At 40.9% G+C, this 20,618-nt stretch overlaps 4 protein-coding genes across 4 annotated transcripts; 3 read left to right on the forward strand and 1 right to left on the reverse strand.

Moving 5' to 3' along the window:
* The first annotated feature begins 58 nt into the window (after positions 1-58).
* Positions 59-3,777, forward strand: LOC6638436 (methionine--tRNA ligase, cytoplasmic). The gene is made up of 6 exons (XM_002061441.4): positions 59-293; positions 414-535; positions 616-1,451; positions 1,510-1,614; positions 1,672-2,823; positions 2,884-3,777. Exons 1-6 carry the CDS (start codon positions 191-193, stop codon positions 3,614-3,616), a joined length of 3,051 nt encoding a protein of 1,016 aa, XP_002061477.1. The 5' UTR covers positions 59-190; the 3' UTR covers positions 3,617-3,777.
* A 1,359-nt stretch (positions 3,778-5,136) lies between these two features.
* On the forward strand, positions 5,137-14,602 carry LOC6638435 (protein dopey-1 homolog). Its single transcript, XM_002061440.4, has 9 exons — positions 5,137-5,289; positions 5,443-5,621; positions 6,187-7,446; positions 7,516-7,822; positions 7,881-8,776; positions 8,843-13,122; positions 13,186-13,381; positions 13,446-13,788; positions 13,853-14,602. Exons 1-9 carry the CDS (start codon positions 5,137-5,139, stop codon positions 14,072-14,074), a joined length of 7,836 nt encoding a protein of 2,611 aa, XP_002061476.3. The 3' UTR covers positions 14,075-14,602.
* A 249-nt stretch (positions 14,603-14,851) lies between these two features.
* LOC6638444 lies at positions 14,852-17,368 on the reverse strand. Its single transcript, XM_002061438.4, has 4 exons — positions 17,056-17,368; positions 15,295-15,362; positions 15,069-15,231; positions 14,852-15,009 (listed from the first exon to the last, which is right to left on the reverse strand). Exons 1-4 carry the CDS (start codon positions 17,174-17,176, stop codon positions 14,918-14,920), a joined length of 444 nt encoding a protein of 147 aa, XP_002061474.1. The 5' UTR covers positions 17,177-17,368; the 3' UTR covers positions 14,852-14,917.
* A 952-nt stretch (positions 17,369-18,320) lies between these two features.
* LOC6638443 lies at positions 18,321-19,479 on the forward strand. The gene is made up of 4 exons (XM_002061437.4): positions 18,321-18,574; positions 18,639-18,724; positions 18,796-18,952; positions 19,129-19,479. The coding sequence occupies exons 1-4, from the start codon at positions 18,388-18,390 to the stop codon at positions 19,260-19,262; spliced, it is 564 nt and encodes a 187-aa protein (XP_002061473.1). The 5' UTR covers positions 18,321-18,387; the 3' UTR covers positions 19,263-19,479.
* The last annotated feature ends 1,139 nt before the right edge of the window (positions 19,480-20,618 follow it).

A 20,618-nucleotide genomic window follows, 5' to 3' on the forward strand; every position in this document is an offset into this window, starting at 1 on the left:
TCAATTGTCACTTTGGGTGTGTGAAGTCACCCATCTCTAACCGCAAAAATTGGCATGGCACTATCGAGTTTGGTCCCATCTCTAACAGAGCATGCTAGCAGACCATAGCGAAAATTTTTTTTTAATTTAAACCGCATTTATTGCCACGTAAATTGAATTAAAAGTAGTTAGATTGCTTCTTCGGACCACAATGATCATCTACACGAACGAGGGCAATCCATTGGGATTACAGCTGCAGATACTAGCCAAGTTTGCGAAGCGCGAGGTGCAGGTGCAGTTGGTTAACCTAAATGGTAAATTCTTACTCCATTGATGCGGCAAATCCAATTGGATTCATTCATATTGCATGTTTGAATATGCGGGCGATGACTCAAAATAGTTTCTGATGCAATAACTGATTAATTTTACCACAGATTCAAAATACAAGCATTTGCTGGTATTACCCACGTTGGAGCTGGACAATGGATTGCAATTATTCTCAACGGCAGCCATAGCCAAATATCTTCTAGCGGATGAAGGCCAGCAGAGGGATGAGGTATAAGCGGAGGAGTGACCTTGAGGGCAAGGTTAAATCAATTTTGTCTTAATTCTTATTCTAAACTCTTATTTCTCCAGTGGCTGGAATGGTCGACCACATTACTGGCTCCTGCTTTGGCCCATCACATGGGTGTGGGCCATAAGGCCGATCCCAATGCCTTGCCTGTGCTTAATGGACTGGTAAAGAAACTGGATGATCATTTGAAATCATCACCATATTTGGCTGGCGATAAAATAACATCAGCCGATTTGGCTGTCTGGTCACTGTTGGCCCCCGATGGCACTCTCAAGGGTGCCCAAAATGTGGATCATCTGAGGGATTGGTATGGCCGTTTGAAGGTTTTACCCGAAGTGCAGCAGGTACTGCAACAGCAGCCTCTCAAAGATCTCAGCTTCAATGCTCTGCAGCAATCCAATCGATATGGCGGCTTACATCACATCACTCTGAAGCGACCCAGTCTTGTGGATGCTGGCAAACTCCTTGCAGAAACTGGCAACACATTGGCCGACACCATAACCGATGAGGAAATTGAAGCGGCACGAACAGCCTTCACTTATGTGGAGCCCAAGAAACTGCTGGAGCCACGTACGGTTCTGCCCAAGGCCGGAGAACGCAATGTTCTGATCACTTCCGCCCTGCCCTATGTAAACAATGTTCCTCATTTGGGTAACATAATTGGTTGCGTTCTATCGGCGGATATTTTTGCCCGGTACTCCCGTTCGGCTGGCTACAATACACTCCTAATCTGTGGCACTGATGAATATGGCACAGCTACCGAGAACAAGGCTCTGGCCGAGAATCTAACACCGCGCGAAATTTGTGACAAGTATTTCGAGCTGCATAATGCAATTTATCGTTGGTTTGGCATTGGCTTTGATTACTTTGGACGAACCACCCATCAGGAGCAGACAGAGTAAAGCATACAATAACATTGGCTAAAGCTGATCAAAATAAATTAAATCTCATTCCAGAATTGTTCAAGAGGCTTTCAAGGATGTGCACAGTGCAGGATATATCATTACGGAGAGTGTGGAGCAGTTGCTCTGCCAGAAATGTGATCGGTTTCTGGCTGATCGGTAAGTGATTTATCGCCTTTTAGAAAATTCTTGTAATTATCTTATGATATTCAATAGATTTGTGGAAGGTACTTGCCCACATCCAGGCTGCGGCTATGAAGATGCACGTGGTGATCAGTGTGACAAATGTGGCAAGCTGGTAAATGCCACAGAATTGATACGTCCACGTTGCAAGGTGTGCAACAGTGCTCCAGTATTGCGTTCCTCGGATCAGCTATTTATTGATCTGCCCAAGGCGGAGCCCAAATTGCGTGAGTGGGTGGACAAGGCGGACAATGGTTGGACTCACAATGCTCGTGTGATTACCCGAGCTTGGCTACGTGAAGGTCTCAAGCCACGCTGTATTACCCGAGATCTGAAATGGGGTATTCCTGTGCCCCATGCTGGTTTCGAGAAGAAGGTCTTCTATGTGTGGTTCGATGCTCCATTCGGTTATGTGTCCATGACTAAGCGTTACACCAAGGATTATCAGCAATGGTGGCAGCCAGCCAAGGGCACTGACGTCGAGCTCTTCCAATTCATGGCTAAGGATAATGTGCCCTTCCATTCGGTGGTGTGGCCTAGTGTCCTCCTAGCCATTAACAAGGGTCACACTTTAGTGTCCCATATCATGGCCACCGAGTATCTGAACTATGAAGATGGCAAATTCAGCAAGAGTCGAGGCATTGGTGTCTTTGGCAATGATGCCCAAGAGACTGGCATACCAGCAGATGTCTGGCGTTTTTATCTCGCCTCGGCTCGTCCAGAGGGTCAGGATTCGAGTTTCAGTTGGAACGATTTGGCAGCGCGCAACAATTCCGAGTTGCTCAACAACTTGGGCAACTTTGTGAACCGCGCCTTGGTCTTCTGTGAGAAGAACTTTAACAGTTTGGTACCAGAAGTTGTGCTTACCCAGGATGAATTGATATTGCTGGCTCTAATCAACAGAGAGTTGCGTGGTTACATCAACTCCTTGGAGAAGGCAAAACTACGTGATGGTATACGTCATCTACTAGCCATTTCCCGTCATGGCAATGGCTATATGCAGACCCAACAACCTTGGGTCCTGCTCAAGGGCGATGAGACACAGAAGAAGAGAGCTGCCACGATTATTGGCTTGTCCGCCAATATAGCCTGTCTGTTAGCCAATCTCCTGTTCCCCTATATGCCATCCACTGCAAGAACATTGTTCGATCAGTTGAATTCCAAGCAAACAACTCTCAATGCCAGGTAAATCAAAGTTCAATTCGATCATCGAAGAAATAAATAAAACTTTGGATTTCTTTACAGCAAACCTTTGGCTACTCTGCTCCTGCCAGCTGGACACAAGATTGGAAAACCTGCACCGCTCTTTGCTAAACTGGAACAGGCCTTCATCGATGAGCTGAAGGGTAAATACGGTGGAGTTCAGGCCCAAACTGAGTCAGCGAAATCCGACCAATTAAGTGTTGCTGATCTAGAGCAGGCCATCCAAGCGCAGGGTAACAAAGTGAGAGAACTTAAGGCCAGCACCAAGGATAAATCTGTTTGGCAGCCAGAAGTCAACAAATTGTTGGAGCTTAAAAAGCAACTGGAGGCTGCCCAGAAAGCTGCTCCATCTGCTGTCCAAGCACCCACTAAATCTGGTACTCCATCGGTGCAGGATCTAGAAAAAGCTGTGCAGGCTCAAGGCGAAAAAGTGCGACAACTTAAAAGCAGCACAAAAGATAAGTCTGTTTGGCAACCCGAGGTAAATGTATTACTTGACCTCAAAAAGCAATTGGAGGCTGCCCAAAAAACTGCTTCGGCTGCTCCTGTTCCTGCGGCTTCAGCGCCAGCTACACCAAATGGTGAACAGGTTAAAGCGCTGGAAAATAAAATCGCTCAGCAGGGCGAGAAGGTGCGGACCCTTAAGGCCAGTGGAGATGCTACGGTTTGGAAACCAGAAGTCGAAATTCTGTTGTCACTGAAGAAGGAATTGGCCACACTCACTGGTGTACCAGCAGCTGCTCCGGCGCAGGGCAAAAGCAAGAAAAAGAAGTAAACAATGGAGGAGGCGGAGAAAGATTCATTTCTCTTTTCAGTACACTATTCATCCACTTTACCTCAAATATTTCTAATCAGTCAAGGACTTGCACATTTCTATTCATTTTGTTTAAGTTTTTCGTTTTGCATTAAAACAATTCTTTGTATTTATTTGCTTAATGGCTTAGTAATTTATTGAGTTTGTGAACAGAAAAATTAAAACTTTATAATTGACTTTCATATAACAAAACCGTTGATCCTTACAATTTGGAAATCTTCGAAAACCATATCCGACTGTGCCTATCGATAAACTTATCGAGGGCTCGTCTTGGTGGTGAGCTGAATTAAACGATATTTCATGTTTAAGCCGAGGTTTGTCGTATGCTTAAGGTTTGTTTGTATTATTTAAATATTATACTTATTATTAAATTTCAAAATTTAACACATAAAATTTATTTGTAAATAATAAACCATTTGAAGATATTTTTCTCGAACACTCACGAGTACGTGCTGTACAATAGTGTCATCACTGGTTTAATGAAAGCTATCGATAATTTTGCCATGTAAAATCAAACACTCGGGAAAAAACAAGAAAAGTGCAATAATTAAATAATGTAAAATGTATTAAATTTAAACAAAAAAGGAATGCTGTGAGGGTGAAACCAATTCAACAAAAAAGCAACAACAACAAGTCCGTTAGTGGTAACGAAATGAGATAAAAAACCAAAATAAAAACAAACAAAAGTAGTGAGAGCCTCTTCGTTTTCTCCCAGACTTCTCTTCCCTGCCCCACTTCTTAGGGACCCATCACGAGCAAAAATATTCGTCATCAGCTGGTCTCCAATTTGCCCCAGTAGCCCCCCTTGTAGTCGAAGTCTGGGGCAGTGTTAGTGCAATTTTTATAGTTACGATTTATTCCTGCCACGCGACGCGTTATGGCAACATCATCGTTAAAATTTCTAAAAGTTTCCCACAATTACACATTGTAAATAATTTAACTGTAAAGTAAAAAACAGACCAAAGAAGGTGGCGAAAAGCTACGCTTCGCTTGGGGTTAACAAGGTGAAATTTGAAATTTGTTTAGAGATTCAATTAAATGGAATATATAACACTTATCTATGTATACATTGTCATGAGGGGGTGTGTGTGTCTATGTGTATGTGTGTATATAAATTCACGTCAGTCAAGAAACAAAGAAGAGCAAAAGCTGCCCCTTCCCCGCCCCCTTAATCCACAATCTCACTCTGTTCATTTTTTTGGCTGCAACTTTGGTATCGGCAGATGATAAGACCATTTTTATTTACCACACTTTTCAAAAATGCATATGAAAAAATGGTGGGTGGACAGAAACAGAAACAGGAGGAGAACAAGTAGAAGGAACTGGGTTAAAAATTTCAAGGACAACTTTTCTGAAAGGGGGCAACAAGTGGTGTCTGCTTTGATTTATTGATTTATACTTACTCCTCTTCTCGTTAAATTTTTTCCTTTTTTTCGCAGACTTCTTAACAAATCCATAAACGAGTGGAACTGGCCGTCGCCATGGAGTCTGCAGACGCACTCATGGAGGAGCAAAAGCTCATGGCCGAGGCCAAATATCGTAATTATATGACGAACATAGACAAGGCACTGCGCAATTTTGAGTACTCCAGCGAGTGGGCGGATTTGATATCGGCCCTAGGCAAACTAAGCAAGGTAGTAAAACGTGAATCAACCAACAGCTATGGAGTCAAAGAGCTACTCCACTAATGTGTTGGTATTTATCACGCCACTGATTCATCATATATTCCCATGTATAATATGACCGAGCTCTTATCAATTTTGTGTGTGTTTTTTGTTTTCTCGCAGGCCATATCAAGCAATACCCAATATCAGGTCATACCCAGACGACTGAAGATTGCTAAACGTCTGGCTCAATGTATGCATCCAGCCTTGCCATCGGGTGTCCATCTCAAGGCCCTAGAAACCTATTCGGTGATATTTAGTAAAACTGGTCCAGAGAGGCTTGCCACTGAGTTCATTTATAGGTTCGTATCGCGGCTTACTTAATATATTAGTAATATGGACAAATATCTTGAGGGAAAAACAGTTTTACATTTGTTGTATTTGCGTTTTAAAATTGTTACTTTTTATTTTCTTTAAGCTCTGTTTATTATCAAAAAACTTGAACTTGCTTCTCAGTTTGTCTTGCGGATAAATTAATCGCAGTGGAATTTAAGAGATACATATAAGGTTTTAAATTGTTTACCCTTTAGGAAAGTGGAATCAAAAAGTAATATTTAAATCAACATTATAAATTATTAGTTTGCCAATTTAGAGTTGTCTCTGAAACTGTATCTTTTAAAGCAGCTAGCAACTTTTAATTGAATTAAATTTAGTCTGTACTTGTGAATTTAACATTTACAAGCAACACGAAACGTGTTTTACATAAAAGTTAGAACAGGAAATCAGATTTAAAATGTTATTTATTTAAAAATTTTGTTTAGCCCATGTTAATGAGAGAGCCAATAAGTCAGTGGAAAGTCTTTTATTCTATCCCAACTAACTATATCGTATTATCTTAATGTTAACTATATTTTCAATTCTTTACAGCGCTGGTCTTTTTCCACTATTGGGCTATGCCGCCATGAATGTACGACCTGCCCTGCTGGCAATTTATGAGACTTACTTTGTTCCATTGGGCGATAAGCTGCGTCCCGCTTTGAGCGGTTTTCTCAATGGTGTGCTGCCTGGCTATGATTGTGGTCTGGATCATTTTGAGCGGATCAGTGTATTGTTGAAGCAGGTCTGCAATGCAGTCAATCCCATGCACTTCTATACAGTACTCTGGGAATCGGTGGCCAATAATGCTGCAATACGCTTGCCCGCTATTACCTATGTCCTGGAGCATTTTAATAAGCGTCTGGATATGCAAGAGCAAATCTATATTATGGGTCACAACCATGAGATTATGATGTCGGCCTTGTGCGCCTGTCTAAATGATTCACTGATTCTGGTGCAGCGGAATACATTGGAGTTTCTTTTGCTAGGCTTTCCCATGCATACAATATTGCTGGGTGAAGATGATCTGGTGAAATTGGTGACGAATGGCTTGAATACCATACTGAGACGTGATATGTCCCTGAATAGACGACTCTTTAGTTGGCTATTGGGTAGTGAGGTAGCCAAGAATTCACCCACCTATGACACCTTATCGCTAGATACAGCCGGAGCAGGGCATCCTGATGATGAGCCCGAGCCATATTTTGTGAAACATTCGCGGAATATACTGATCAAAGCATTAATAATCACTCTGAGACTAAGTTTGGAGTGTGCTCCCATGGACTTGAAACCATATAGAATAATGCTATCGCTGCTCGATAAGGCAGAGATTGGCAGTGCTGTGCTGGATTATGTCCTGCACGATATCATACGCACCATGTACATCTCCAGTGGCAATGCAGAGGCTTTAAAGTCTGCAAATCTTCTATTTGCCACTTTCGATCCGGCCTATATCTGGAGTTATATGACAAATATTTTTGAACGTGCCTGCAAGCAGGCCGATTGCCATCAATCGGCTAATCCAGGCAGCGGATCAGGTGCAGCAGCAGAAACTAGCGAAACAAGTAAATATGCTTGTGAGGTGGGTTCTGGTGATCCATGTGTAGAGGAGATTTGCGTTCTCACAGAATTTCTGCTGGAAACTGTTTCTTTGGAAATGTACACCGATACCACACGGGTCTATCTGCCTAAAGTATTTCTGGTTATTACCCAATTGCTGTCACTTCATATGGATCAATTGACCAGTAATGAAATTACTGCATCCCTGAAGCTCTGCATGAAGATTGTGTCCCGAGTGCAGCCCATGATCACGTAAGTTAAAGCGCATCTATTGAATTGTTTGAACATAATTGCCTCTTACTCTCTCTCTTATTAACACAGTAGCCCCATCAAATTAAACAAACTGGTTGAACACTGTGGAGGTCCTGAAACTTTTCGATCGGATGAAAAGATTCCCTTATCTTCAGTAACTGGCAAAGATTCCGAAAACATTACAAACAGTAGCTCCTTGGAGAAAAGTAAATCGGATTCGCGTCTCAATCAATTCGCCGAGAATTCGCTCAACAGTGCAGAGCCAAATGATGAAGAGCTAATCAGGAGATCAGCATCTAATCAGAGCGTTGGTCGTCAAAGTCCCAGTAAAAAGAAGGCAAAATCTTTTTCACGTCTCAGTGAATTAGATAAAGATGTAAGTTGTATTCATATAAAAAAAAAAGGAAATTAAAATTATAATGTACTAATTGCAGATAAATGCCTCCGATACGGGTCAGCAGTCATCATCAGATCTGGATACTCCCAGAAGCATTAAGAAGATCAAGGCAAAAGCAAAGGTTCCCTTTATACGCAGCAGCCCCAAAAAACAGAGGCCCAAAGATATTGTATTGGCCCCACAACCTGTTGCTTCTCCTGCCGTTGAGGAAGGTGAGCCCAAAAGCGCTCCACCCACAGAGCAGTCGCCGCAATTCCAACTTCATCTTCTTGACGAGGAGACCAAGGCCACCCAGCAACGTGGATTTTCGATATTGGAGAAATGTATACGTCAATATGAGATCTTTTTCGAAGTTTATTTGTCTCGCAAATTGCTGAAAATCGAAGCCTCAGATGCTCCCGTCAATGAATGCTCGGTTAAGGTCCAAGTCCAACGTACTGTAAGCAATTCCTCACACACGTCCAGTATGTTTCTTGTGGAACAGGTGCTAGAGCATCATTGCCCGAATCGTATGTCACAAATCGAACGACTCTTTGGACTGCTCCGAGTGGATGTGGTGCCACGTTCGAAACAATTGCAACGTCTTCTTAATCGCTCACTGCCTTTGGCCAGTGCCAGTGAACTGAGCAGCGATAGTGAGGCTACCGAAGAGAAGCAAAACGAAAGATTGCCCATCGATAATCAGACGCAACGATGTGTTCAACAATTGGCCGAACTTCAGTTAAATTCTGCCCAACGTAGAGCTATCAAATTGGCTGCCAGTCTTCTAGTTGAGATGTCTACATTTCCTAATTGCAATAAGCACATTGTCTTGGATAAAAGTGAGCCCGAGTTGCCCAATTGGCTGAGAGTTTTGTGCCTGGTGGCTTGTTTTACCCAAAGCGATAAGGAGCTGCAGGTGTCGGCCATTACCACGCTTTTTGATTTAATTAGGTAAGTAAAAGAAAATCAATATAAAGATAAATAGTTAAAAGCTAATTTTATTATGTTTACCTTAAGCTTGCTACGCTCTCAAATAGAGCACACTACGAGCCCTGGCGTTACCTTTGTGGTAATGTTGCCTCTACTGAAGTTTGGTCATGTCAGCTATTTGGAACAGGAGACGCGAGTTTTCCAACTTGTTGGCTCCATACTCTGGGATTATCTGGGCACTCCCGCCGTAGATGCTGCTCAGATAGCAGCATTACTTCATCAATTGCATAGTTGCCTGGAAAGTGGACTTGTGGAGACGGTTATAGGAAATCGTATGCAAGCCCAGCATCTGCTTCAAGTTCCAGCTCAGCAGGCAATCTTTGGCAAGGCGGCATTACGGAATTTTCAAATGGAACGTCTTGCCGATGCCAAGTTGCTGTGTCCCAGTGAGTCAATAGACCGACTTAGGGAGAGTCAGGCTCGCAGCTTTAAGAAATTCGAACTGCTCTGGCATCTGGGCAGGGAGAAGCAGACAGTTTTCGAGAAAACTCTGCTAAAGGTGCTCGACACACTGGCTTTGCCGCATTATATGTCTGAACGGAGCTTTGTCACAAATTGGCTGCAGGCCTCGCTGCTACGCGGTGATTTGGCTAGAGTAACCAAGCCTCTGTATAAGATCCTATTGTCGGCCAGCTCCAAACGAGTAGGCATTGTCCATATGCAGCAGTTGTATCGTGAAGTGGAAACCGAAACTGCTCCCAGTTTTGAGCGGGATGTCTATGCCATTAGTTCGGAGCAAGGCAATGTAAAATACCATCATATGGAAACGGCTAGCACCGGCAAAAAGAAGAGTCCCATACGTAATCTGCCAAAGAAGATTTTTGTTACTCTCAGTGGGGGAAAATCAAATAAAACGTCAAACTTTGTCAGCGACAAGACTGCAGTTAGTGATGCCAATCAACAGCAGCAGCAACAACAACAACAACAACAACAGCAGCAGCAGCAGCTGCAAGATGTTAATACGATCGGTCTGATTATCAATCCCCTTGAGAATGCTCATGATTTCGATGATGAAACCGATCTGGAAGAGCCACGCATTGAGGTTTTGCACAAGACGAGTGCACCGCTGGAACAGAAATTGGCCAGTGCGATGAATGAAAACGAAAGTGAGACGCAGGCACAGCCGGAAACAGAGCCTGAACAAGAACCGTCACTACAATTCGACAATGATATAACAGACAATTCAGAGAGCACGGATGACTTTGAATCGGACTCGGAACTGCGTGCCACTAGCCTGGAGAAGGAAGATAGCTCCAGTGAGAAGATACCACGATTCGTTGGCGATGTCACTGATGTTTTGCCCAAAATCGAAGGCGTCAAGAGTTGTAAAACTTATCGTTTGATACGTGAAAAGACGCCTGGCGATGGAGCCGAGCAGGAGCCGGAACATGTGGATGCCCTGCCAGCAGATGAGTATTTCCGAGATGATAAAAAGGTTGGCAAACGCAAGAAACTGTTGACCAGCAGCGAAAAGAAACGTTTGAGTTGCATATCCAAGACATCCACGGATAGCAATCACAGCATGTCGCATGTCGAGGACACAGAGGCCACCGAACCGGATGAGGAGTCTACCATAAATGTGGAGGATAAGCGTCGTAATCTTAGCCTGGAGACAAATAAAGTGCAACCAGATTGGCAGAAAACCATTGAAAAAGGCAAACAAAATGTAGAGATCCTGCGACAGAATGCAGCCGCTGCAGCAGCAGCAGCCGCCGCAGCTGCCGCCGCCGAGGAGCAAGTCAGTCTGAAGAGCAGCAGTTCACATCAATTGGCCGATTCGGCACATCTCTATCACACGCATTTTCTTCTCTACTTGGGCATTTACGATACCCGACAGACTTTGTATGCTCTGCAGACGCTGAGAAATATCATTTGCTGCGACAAGAGAACTTTCCTGTGTCTCTCGATCACCACATCCTTCTCAAGTGCCAGTCTGAAGCAATTGCTCATACGCCATCGCAAGAGTATATCGGGCAAAGGATTCAGTGGCAGTGTTGGTAGCTCAGAATACGCTCAAGGCTATCGCGGATGCATGCAACTGGAGCTGCTGGTCACTCTGTGTTTGTTCTATGCACGAGGTTACTTCCAGCGCGAATCTCTGGATGCCCAGCGTCAGCCGCCGACATTGCAGGACATAGTGAATAATCGTAGTATCCAGCTGGAGAGCATAGAACTCTTGACATTGATTTGCTCCGAACTCATAGAGATTGTCAAGGGAATGGGCAGGGGATTGGCCTGTTATATAGCCGATTTGCTAGCCCGTGCAAAGTTGCAAAAGGTGATGCTACACTGCCTCAATAGCTCCGTGTGTAGTTATGCTCGTCGCAGCAGTAATGCCCACTCAGCTGGTGGTAGCTATGCGGAACAGGTTTTGGCCTTCAACGATCCGCAGGATGATCAATTGCATGCAGATTGCTTTCAACTGCAATTGCTGCGTCTTCTGCTCGCCGTGATAAGGCTGGAGCATGAGGTACATCAACTTCGGCAGGATACACCGCCGACGGCAGCTGGCGAGGATTCCGCTGGCAACGCCTCACCCACACGACTGTCCGAGGGAATGGCGGCCAATGTTAAATATTTGCCCAATTGTCTCATCAGTCAACAGCCAATGTTCCTGGCCGCAGTTCTAGGTGCCCTGCAGCAGGAACGTTTGCGTCATTTGCATCGCAATTGGACAGATTTGGTGACATCCTCGTTGAACTGCTTTACCTTTGGCTCCCTCACCAACATTGTGATCAGTGTGGTTCATCAATTGTGCAACAATCTGGATCGTTTGGGCAAGCTAACCCTTCACCAGCAGCGACATTTTCCCCCGGACTATGTGCTCTCTCAGTTGGAAGCGGTGACGATATTGTGTCACTACTGCCTGTTGGATAATACCCAGCAGACGGCTCTATCGCATCTTTTCAATCAGGCTTATCCACAGACAAGCTCCTCGGCCCAAAGTTCGAGCACGGGTCAACTTCTCAATAGTATTGTACACTCTTTCCTCTCGGCCAGTGAGTCGTCAACAACAGCGCCAGCGCCACGTAATCCTCAATTGCAGGCTGCTCGCAATGCTGTGCTCTCACACCTGCCTCGCATTATGACCAGTGTGGCAGCCATTTGGGATAGTGAACTGGGCCAATTGCGTCCAGTCCGTCAGCAACTGCTCGAGTTTCTATCGCCCGTCTCACTGCATCATGGGGCGAATTTCCTGGCTGCCATTGCCGTTACTTGGCAACAGCGCGGAAATAGTTACTCCAATTCGTCATGCAATAATTCAATAGCCGAGCAATTCCAACGCAATTCCACACTGCAGGCATGTCCCGCCCAGCTCTCATTGGTCTCGCTAGTGTCCAGCATCAGGGTAATGCCAATGGATTCGTTTGTCCAGACGTTGCATCAAGTGGTTAAATCACCACCGCCAATACATAGACCACCAGCCCATCTTAGCATTGAGGTTAGCTCACTGGAGTTGTTCTATTTCTATATGAAATCTGCTCCGGCGCCACAACTAGCCGATGCCTGGAGTCCGCTGTTAGTTCTTATACGGGATGGCCTTAATCTCACGCCGCCGGCCCAATTTGCCTTGCTGATGTTGCTCAATGAGTTTGCGCAGCGGTGTCCCCAAATGCCGTTCCAGGACAAGAAGGAGGTTCGCGAACTGCATGATGTGACGTCACGACTTGTGGACTCGCTGTCGAGTGTGGCCGGAGCCTGCCTGGAGCAGACCACATGGCTGCGACGTAATCTTGCCGTGAAAGAGGATACCGATGGCATGGCCAAGGACAACTCTTTGGGCGGAGGCATTCAACAGTACTCGCTGCAGGCACAGAGTGTCTTAGCGGGAATTCTCTCCAATCTTTTGGACGTGGCCTATGGATCACAGGAGAAGGACAAAGTGGTTACCATTGTGACCACATTGCTTTATAATATAACCCCCTATCTGAAGAATCATACGGCCCGGAATGTGCCATTCTTTTATGCCTGCTCCGCATTGCTGGCCAGTTTGAGTGGCTTTCAGTATACAAGAAAAGCCTGGCGAAAGGATATGCTGGATTTGCTACTAGATAATGCCTTCTTTCAAATGCACATCTCATGCCTATCCTTCTGGCGTCAGATTATGGACAGCCTGATGACCTATGACAATACAACATTCCGTGAACTTATGACCAGGGTGTCACTCTCTCAGGCAGGAAGTCTCAATATATTTGCCTCAAGGGATCAGGAATACGAACTGAGAGCAATGCTGCTCAAGCGTCTGGCCTTTGTGATATATTGCAGTGAGTTCGATCAACACAACAAATACATGCCAGACATACAGGGTAAGATTGAGAAGAGAATTCCATGGAAAGTCATTCCAATTAAATGAAATCAAACTTTTGCAGAACAATTGGCCAATAGTTTGCGTCTGGTGCCATTGGGTCCTTCTGTGCAGGCCGCAGTCTTCTTGTGTTTCCGTGTTTTACTTCTTCGCATGTCTCCAGACCATGTCACGTCATTGTGGCCCATAATCATAGCCGAGATGGTGCAAGTTTTCTTGCAAATGGAACAAGAACTCAAGGGAGAGAACGATAGCGCCAGGTAAAAGACACTTTGAAATTTCTTTACTCGAATGAAGCCTAATCCATTTCATGCTATCTTTTAGCCAACAATCGCGAGCCATTGCAGGTACCGATGCGTCTTGGTCTTCCAATTTGGGTGCCAGCAATGGTCTAAATGCACAGACAGTAATGCAACATTGGCGTTCGGTACAATTGGAGGCTTGCAAGCTATTGGAATTGGGCTGTGTCCTGCCCGCCACTAAGTTGCCACATTTTCAAATGTACCGCTGGGCATTTGTGGGCACCGAATTCGATGCACATGAGGAGGAAGTCCGTTTACCCAATGGCAGTATGGAGAATTTGGCCCAACTGCCCAGTGCTCTGTATGTGCCGCATGTAAGACGCGTGGCTCGACTCATGGACATGAAATACACTAGCCAGTCACCAGTAAGTTCCCAAATTGCTTTTTAATTTGACATCTGAAGCATTGAAATGTGTCGTGTTTTTGCAGCTTCTTCAACGTCCACGAAATCGTCACTTGATGCTTCATTTCCAGCAATTGCAATCCCTGCAAGAGCTTTATGCCTTCTTCACCACATTAGGCATCGCTTGCCCACAGCCGCAGAATTTCGCTGACACAGAGCTCGATGTGAGCAATTGTTTGCAAGAGATCGAAGATGTGTTGGCCCATGATTTTCTTGAGAAATTACCCAGCATCACGACGCCTAGATGAAAACTGGCCACAGCCTACAGGCAGACAACGCAACAAATGACGACGACAATGATGATGAGCAAATCTCAAATCGAGTTGGAACTTAATCTGGGTGGTAGACATGAATCTGGTATCAATCAGGGTCAACCAGCGCGCATTTTTGCTGCTGTTCAAGCGAAACTTACCACAACAACCACAACAAATGCCGAAACGAGCTTCATGCAGACCAACAATAATAAGAAGACCAACTTTCCATTCTATGTCTAAGTTACAAAAAAAAAAAAAAAAGAAAAAAGTAAAATCCCCAAGCAAAGTATGATATCAATATAGTTAGCTAGATAAAGGTATATATGTATACATCTATGTGAATGTAGTGTGATTAATCGTTTTAAATGTTTAGCCTATATAGCATTAATAATATTTAGAAGAGTCCCCTCTGTATGTAATTGTACTATACGTCTGAATGTACTATATCTATATGTAAAACTTACAACTGTTGATCGATGCGAATAATATAACGATGAATGAGCGCAATGTGTTTAACAATGAGCACTATAGTTTTATTATTTTAACAAAGTCGGGTGAAAATAAAGATAAGAATAAACATTCAACCCTTTAACCCAAGCAAAAAGATAATATAGTTCGGATTTCGCATGAAATTGCAAAGTAATCAAATTTCTGGGAATTGAATTTCCGTTTAGTATTCTCTGAATTCTCATATGAATCCCTCCCCTTAGAACTTATAACATCGTGCTATTTTATGTTAAGTAAGCATAATATTTTGTTTTATTAATTTGCAAAAAAAAAAAACAAGATACTGGGGATTCCCCTTTACAAATTTTATAATTCGAGAGAAACAGATTCTTAAACAACTGCGGCACTACGGGGACTAGAGTCACTGCCCTTGAGTTGCAGATAATAAGAGTAGACCAGTCGAGCGAAAAAGGCAAAGATGACTGCAAAAAGAAAACATAGAATGAAAACCTGTTCTCAGGTACATGCCCTTTTAACTTACAGAATTCAATAATATAAATTAAAACAGCAACCAAAACATTCGTTGATCCTGTGCTCTCGCGAAATCCTCCAAAATGAAAGATCGCTCCAAATATGGCAATGGGAAAACCAATGGCCACAATTACTGCGTATATCAACCAAGGGATAACCCACTTGTAATCGGGCTATAATAAAAGAAAAATGCGGATTAAGTATTCTTAAAATCGGGTGCATAAAATAGAGTTAACCTTTCTGCAAGCAACCAACAGGCAGACATTGGCAATCACGGTTAAAGCGAATCCAATAAAGGTGAGTGCTACAAAAAAGAAAAATTAGAAACCCAAAAACATTGTTAATATCTCTCTTCTCAAAATAGATAGCAAAAATGTAAGTAAACACTAAAACAAAAGTCCACAATCAATTTTACGATAATGGGGGCCAAAAAAAGATTTCCCAAAGAGATTCATTTGATGCCAAACTATTTAATATTATAGAAATATCCTTAATACTGTAACTAAACTAACTAAGATTTTAATTTTCAACAGAATGTAAACTTTGATTTTCTTGGTATTAGTACATACATATGTACATATGTATTTATCAACCATTACTTATTCAAGCGAAATGATTGATTTAGTGTTCTTAGATCCCATTACATTTGGCACAATGGTCAGTATTTCCGCCTGTACAATGTTATGAGTTTTAAGCGAAAAAAAATTTGTATAATTTATCAGTTTTTGTGAATTTAACAGGTGCGAACTTTTCTAGTAATGTATTGTTTCTATTAAAACCACATTATCTACATATAATTATAGTATTCCGAATAATCTGGCTGGATTGAAAAAGTTTAGAAAGTTTAGTTTTTATCGGATTTTCATTAAACATGTATTATTCGATGAAGAATTTAATATAATTTCATTCGTATTTAAAGAAAAAAGTAGTGTGGGATTAATTAAAATCGAAAAACGGGCCAGAGATAAAAAGAATTACATTTCCATTGGTCACAAAACGAATGCTGGGGTTAAATTTTTTACTTACTTTTTTCTTCAAAAGATACATAAGTGTATTTAAAATATCAAACATTTTAGAAGGATCGTGCTAAACACCTATCGAGCTCAAAATTGGGGCTATTTCTTCAAGGTTTTTTTCCTACAACGGAGAAAGTTAACATGACGACATTTACGAGACATCATCTATGTAAATACAATAACCAACAAAGAATTGAAAAAAATTCTTCATTAAGTTTCTTAGTAGCCCAAAGAAAAACGTGCTAGCCTTGTGACCGCGGCTGTATGTATGTACATATGTATGTATATACTGAGTCATTTGATATTACCTTTTGATGCATTAGTGTACCTATATGAATGAAGAAATACTATTTGTATCTTTGCAGGGTATATATATTTACAATGTTATAGCGTCACACATTAACTGCAATAGTCATCAAGAAATTCAATATTTTCGACTCGACAAGTTCAAGTTCTTTGGACATAGACAACGAGTTTCAAGTTTTCCGTAGAGTGTAATTAAAATGCAAAAACTTTTTGACTGAATTAATGAAATTAACAATGAACTCTATAGTATTTTGTATATACATATATGTACATTGTACATATATAGACAATGTGAGCTAATCGGTCTATGGATTTGTCAAATTATGGCGTCATTACTAAAAATTCCAAAACAATTCAGAAATAAAATAAACTCATCGCCAACCACGAGAACAAGTTTCGCCTTCACAAGTATTATCTCATGCTTTAAATTTGTGTCTAGTCAAATGTATAAATGTACATACATACATATGTACATATATATACGTATGTTTTTTTTAATTCTATTTCTTTTTTTGTTTTTAACACAATGGAACATGTATTTACATATATAAAAGAAAAAAGACCCATAAAATTTGTTTATAGAAAAGACACAACAGCAAATAGCGAGACATGAGGCGCTTCGCTTCAAAAAATTTTTAAAATACAAACCAGAACCACGCCTTCAATTTCACTTACCCGAATGGGAAATAAAGATGCTGAGTACAACGGAAACTAAATAAAATATAGAAATTCCTAGACACCAACTGCGTAACTCTGTATTACAGGGTCCCTGATCGACACTAAGATTAACTTTCATTTTGGATGCGGTGTTTATATTTTGTTATTAAGAAGAAATGACACTGAAATTTAAAACTGCCTCCCACACGCTGACACACAAACAAACGGCGAAAGTCAGAGAGAGAGAAAGATATTTCTATATATGTATATATAGATGCTTATATATATAGAAAATAATAAACGATACGAACGCGTCAGTCAACAAAATAAAACTGAAGCGGTCCCAGTCGGGCTAAAAAGAAGCAAAAGTTGTTTTACATATAAAAAAGATGGAGAGTAACGGAGAGCGCAGGTGTGAATGCAGAACGCGTCGGCAGAGCAGCGGTGGAGAGGGCAGAGGTTTGACACATCAGCTCCACTCTCCCATTGGGGGCCTAGTTTCACCTGGTCACTCTGAAAAAAACTGTTGTCTATACAAAATGCATTCACCCAATATACAATATAACAGACTGTTGGCAATTTAATGTAATTTAAAACGAATTTAACATTTTTAAAATTTAAAGTGAACAGCAAAACTCAAACTTATTGATATTTATTAATTGGTTTCGTAAAGATACAGTTTGCATATATTTTATGAACATAAAATTGATGGAACAACAATCAAGGTAAAAAGAACGAAAACGAAATAGAAAGTTAAACATTTCCTATGGTTTTCAGTTCTATAGCTTTTCTTCGAGACCTTTGAGAACAAAATTAGAAGTGCAGAGATTTAAAGTTTTCCTTTGAAACAAAAGCCAAAGAGGCTAGCAACAAATTACAATTCAAAACACAAATACTTTTAAAAAACAGGCAAACACTTTAAAATCAGAGTCAATCTAAACATTTGGAGATTCGATGTCGATTCAAGAAGTTTACTCTAGTGTCTGGGTTCCAGCTTATTTCTGTCGACCTGTGTAATATTTCAGCTTTTAGCCTATAAATAAATAATAGAAATTTATAAAAGTAGATTACTACTATAACTAAAGTTATTCACAAAGAAGTTTTAAGCCGTAAAATAACCTTTTAAGGTTGAATGATCTGTTGGAGAGGGCTAACTGTAACCATGGGTGATTTGTGTCATCTGGTCACTTTGCAAAGTAGCTTTTGCAAAGCTATTACATATACAAATGCAATTACCAATGTACATACATATATAATATATCATATCCATTGGGGCCTCTTTGTTAGTTGCAATCTAACTGCGCAGAGAAGTGTTGTTTCAGCTTTAACTATTAAAAATAACCGGTGAAAATGTTAACCAAGCTCTTTTGTTTTCGGCTTAATACCGCCGGTGTCATTATCGCCTGGATAGGGATAGTGGGCTCCCTATTCACGACCATCATTCTTGGCATTTGCCTGGGCAACATTGATGAGCTAGTAAAGGCAATGGTAAAGAGTTGGAATGACCCCGATATTACAGAGGCAGAAATTCGTCCATGTAAGAGAACGTAATAAAATAGGGTTGCAGGTGTAACTTTTATATGTCTTCCATTCTGATTCAGACGCTATTATTGTACTCAGCATCTATTTGGCTTTGACTGTGTTACAAATGCTAGCTTCGGGTATGCTGCTTATCGGAACGAATAAGGTACATATATATACATATATATGTATGCAATTTGACAGTTGATTCACATTTATTTACTTTTTTCTATATAGGAACGTCATTTGTGGCTCCTGCCCTGGCTGTTTAACAATGCCATTTCCCTAGCAGTGGGATTCATTTACAACCTATCCTTGTGGATAATGTTTTTGTCGAAACACATGTCCTTCCTTAGTGTTCTTCCCTCCATTATACTATATTTCCTGTCTACTGGTACGTACCTCTAAATGACTCAGACTCATTTATTATTGCATTTATTTGCAAAAAGCTCTTGTGAAATTATTGGCGTATAGCTGATAAGCTTCAGTTTAATTTTCCTCGCGTGAAGAATGATGATAATTGAGTTAAAAATTAAAATCTCTTCTCTCTTTACATTGTGTCATTTTCAGCTTTCAGTGTGTATATTTTCTACGGAATATACTCTCTCTACAAACAAATTCAAGCCACACGGGAGGAACAGCGGCCCTTGATTTCGAATCAAGATCAAGTTCATCATATAAATCCCAATTACACTTCAACTTAAAAGAAAAAAATATTCGAAATAATCATTTGGATATATGTATATATTTGTGGTTTTTCCGATATGTACCTACTGAACAAATATATACTTATATATTTTCCTTATGTTGATATTTAGCGATAAGCCAATATTTGTTTTTATTATACGCATATATCTTATGTACCATATTATATGTATACCTATTTTTCTTTTGTATTAAAAGGTAACCATTCTATTCATATCTTTTAGATTATTATTTATAAGTTACAGGTAATATTAAATTTTGAACATTTGCTGAGGGCGGTTGCTATCACAGATCCCCACTTGCCCTCTTGCCATCTGGTCACCCATGAAAAAGAGTTTAAAAAAGCTTTTAAATTGTAAAAGTTTAGCTAAGCCGGCAAGTTCGGAACAGAATCATAAAAATTAGAAGGTGTATATACTTATAGCAAGTCTATTCCGTGCTTATTTTAGAATTATAAAAAATGTTCAAACCTCGAAATTGGATGCGTTTACAAACGGCTGGCCATGCAGTTGGTTTCTTGGGAATGCAGTAGCTCAATTCCGATGTTTTTTTCCCTATTTTATGCTCTAAAAAAATCTCAAATGAAATGGCGAATAATTTCCAAGACATGGACAAAGACAAATTGTAAATTGAGGTAAGTCAAACAATACATAATCTTTTCTCTGTTGTTGTTTTATTAATTAGAGATTAATCAGACAGCATTGCCCTGACTCTCATGGTAATCAATGTAATATAGTCGATCCCACAATAGTAGGCACAATAAAGGTAAATAAAATGTAAGTCCAATTGTAAGTAGATAAAAATGTCTTATTGTCCTATTTTAGAATCTTCACTTATAACTTTATTTCACTATAAATTCCACTGTGGTGTTAGTGCTTATGTTTCTTCACAATATATGGGCTGTAATATCGGCAAAAGGATCAAGTCAAGTGTTGCTACTGATAATGTAAGTGCATCTATCTATGGGTAAGATACGAATTCTCTGATGAGTAATAGCATTCTTATCGCCCACAAAAAATACAAATCTATACACATGTTTATATAATATATACTATATATATTTACAAAATATGACAATGTATGTACATATAATAAAGTTAATCTCTCATATTATTATGAATGCCAGAGTACTCTCTACAAACCAATACCTATCCAATTTATGTTAGTCTCTGGGTAATCATTTCATAAGCCAACTCTCGTTTTTTTCTCTATTATTTCGCAAGCTATTTATTATACCCTGGCTCGATTTATGTTTTGTACATAAAATATTTCATTTCAATCGGAGAATAACTTGCTAGCTAGCTAGCAGGCGTCTGAAAAAGGTCCTTGAGGTGATATCCTGAAAAAAAATTTGA

This window comes from Drosophila willistoni, assembly GCF_018902025.1.
Source record: "Drosophila willistoni isolate 14030-0811.24 chromosome 2L unlocalized genomic scaffold, UCI_dwil_1.1 Seg139, whole genome shotgun sequence".
Taxonomy (NCBI): domain Eukaryota; kingdom Metazoa; phylum Arthropoda; class Insecta; order Diptera; family Drosophilidae; genus Drosophila; species Drosophila willistoni.

Bases quoted from the DNA above. Each gene is read 5' to 3' on its own strand.
- LOC6638436 (XM_002061441.4), top strand. From the start codon at position 191: ATGATCATCTACACGAACGAGGGCAATCCATTGGGATTACAGCTGCAG. The intron at 536-615 runs GTATAAGCGGAG...TTATTTCTCCAG, and splicing joins AAGGCCAGCAGAGGGATGAG to TGGCTGGAATGGTCGACCAC. The intron at 1,452-1,509 runs GTAAAGCATACA...ATCTCATTCCAG, and splicing joins ACCCATCAGGAGCAGACAGA to AATTGTTCAAGAGGCTTTCA.
- LOC6638435 (XM_002061440.4), top strand. From the start codon at position 5,137: ATGGAGTCTGCAGACGCACTCATGGAGGAGCAAAAGCTCATGGCCGAG. The intron at 7,823-7,880 runs GTAAGTTGTATT...TACTAATTGCAG, and splicing joins TCAGTGAATTAGATAAAGAT to ATAAATGCCTCCGATACGGG. The intron at 13,382-13,445 runs GTAAAAGACACT...GCTATCTTTTAG, and splicing joins GGAGAGAACGATAGCGCCAG to CCAACAATCGCGAGCCATTG.
- LOC6638444 (XM_002061438.4), bottom strand. From the start codon at position 17,176: ATGAAAGTTAATCTTAGTGTCGATCAGGGACCCTGTAATACAGAGTTA. The intron at 15,363-17,055 runs GTAAGTGAAATT...TCTTTTTTGTAG, and splicing joins CATCTTTATTTCCCATTCGG to CACTCACCTTTATTGGATTC. The intron at 15,010-15,068 runs GTAAGTTAAAAG...TTCTTTTTGCAG, and splicing joins AATTTATATTATTGAATTCT to TCATCTTTGCCTTTTTCGCT.
- LOC6638443 (XM_002061437.4), top strand. From the start codon at position 18,388: ATGTTAACCAAGCTCTTTTGTTTTCGGCTTAATACCGCCGGTGTCATT. The intron at 18,575-18,638 runs GTAAGAGAACGT...ATTCTGATTCAG, and splicing joins AGAGGCAGAAATTCGTCCAT to ACGCTATTATTGTACTCAGC. The intron at 18,725-18,795 runs GTACATATATAT...TTTTCTATATAG, and splicing joins TGCTTATCGGAACGAATAAG to GAACGTCATTTGTGGCTCCT.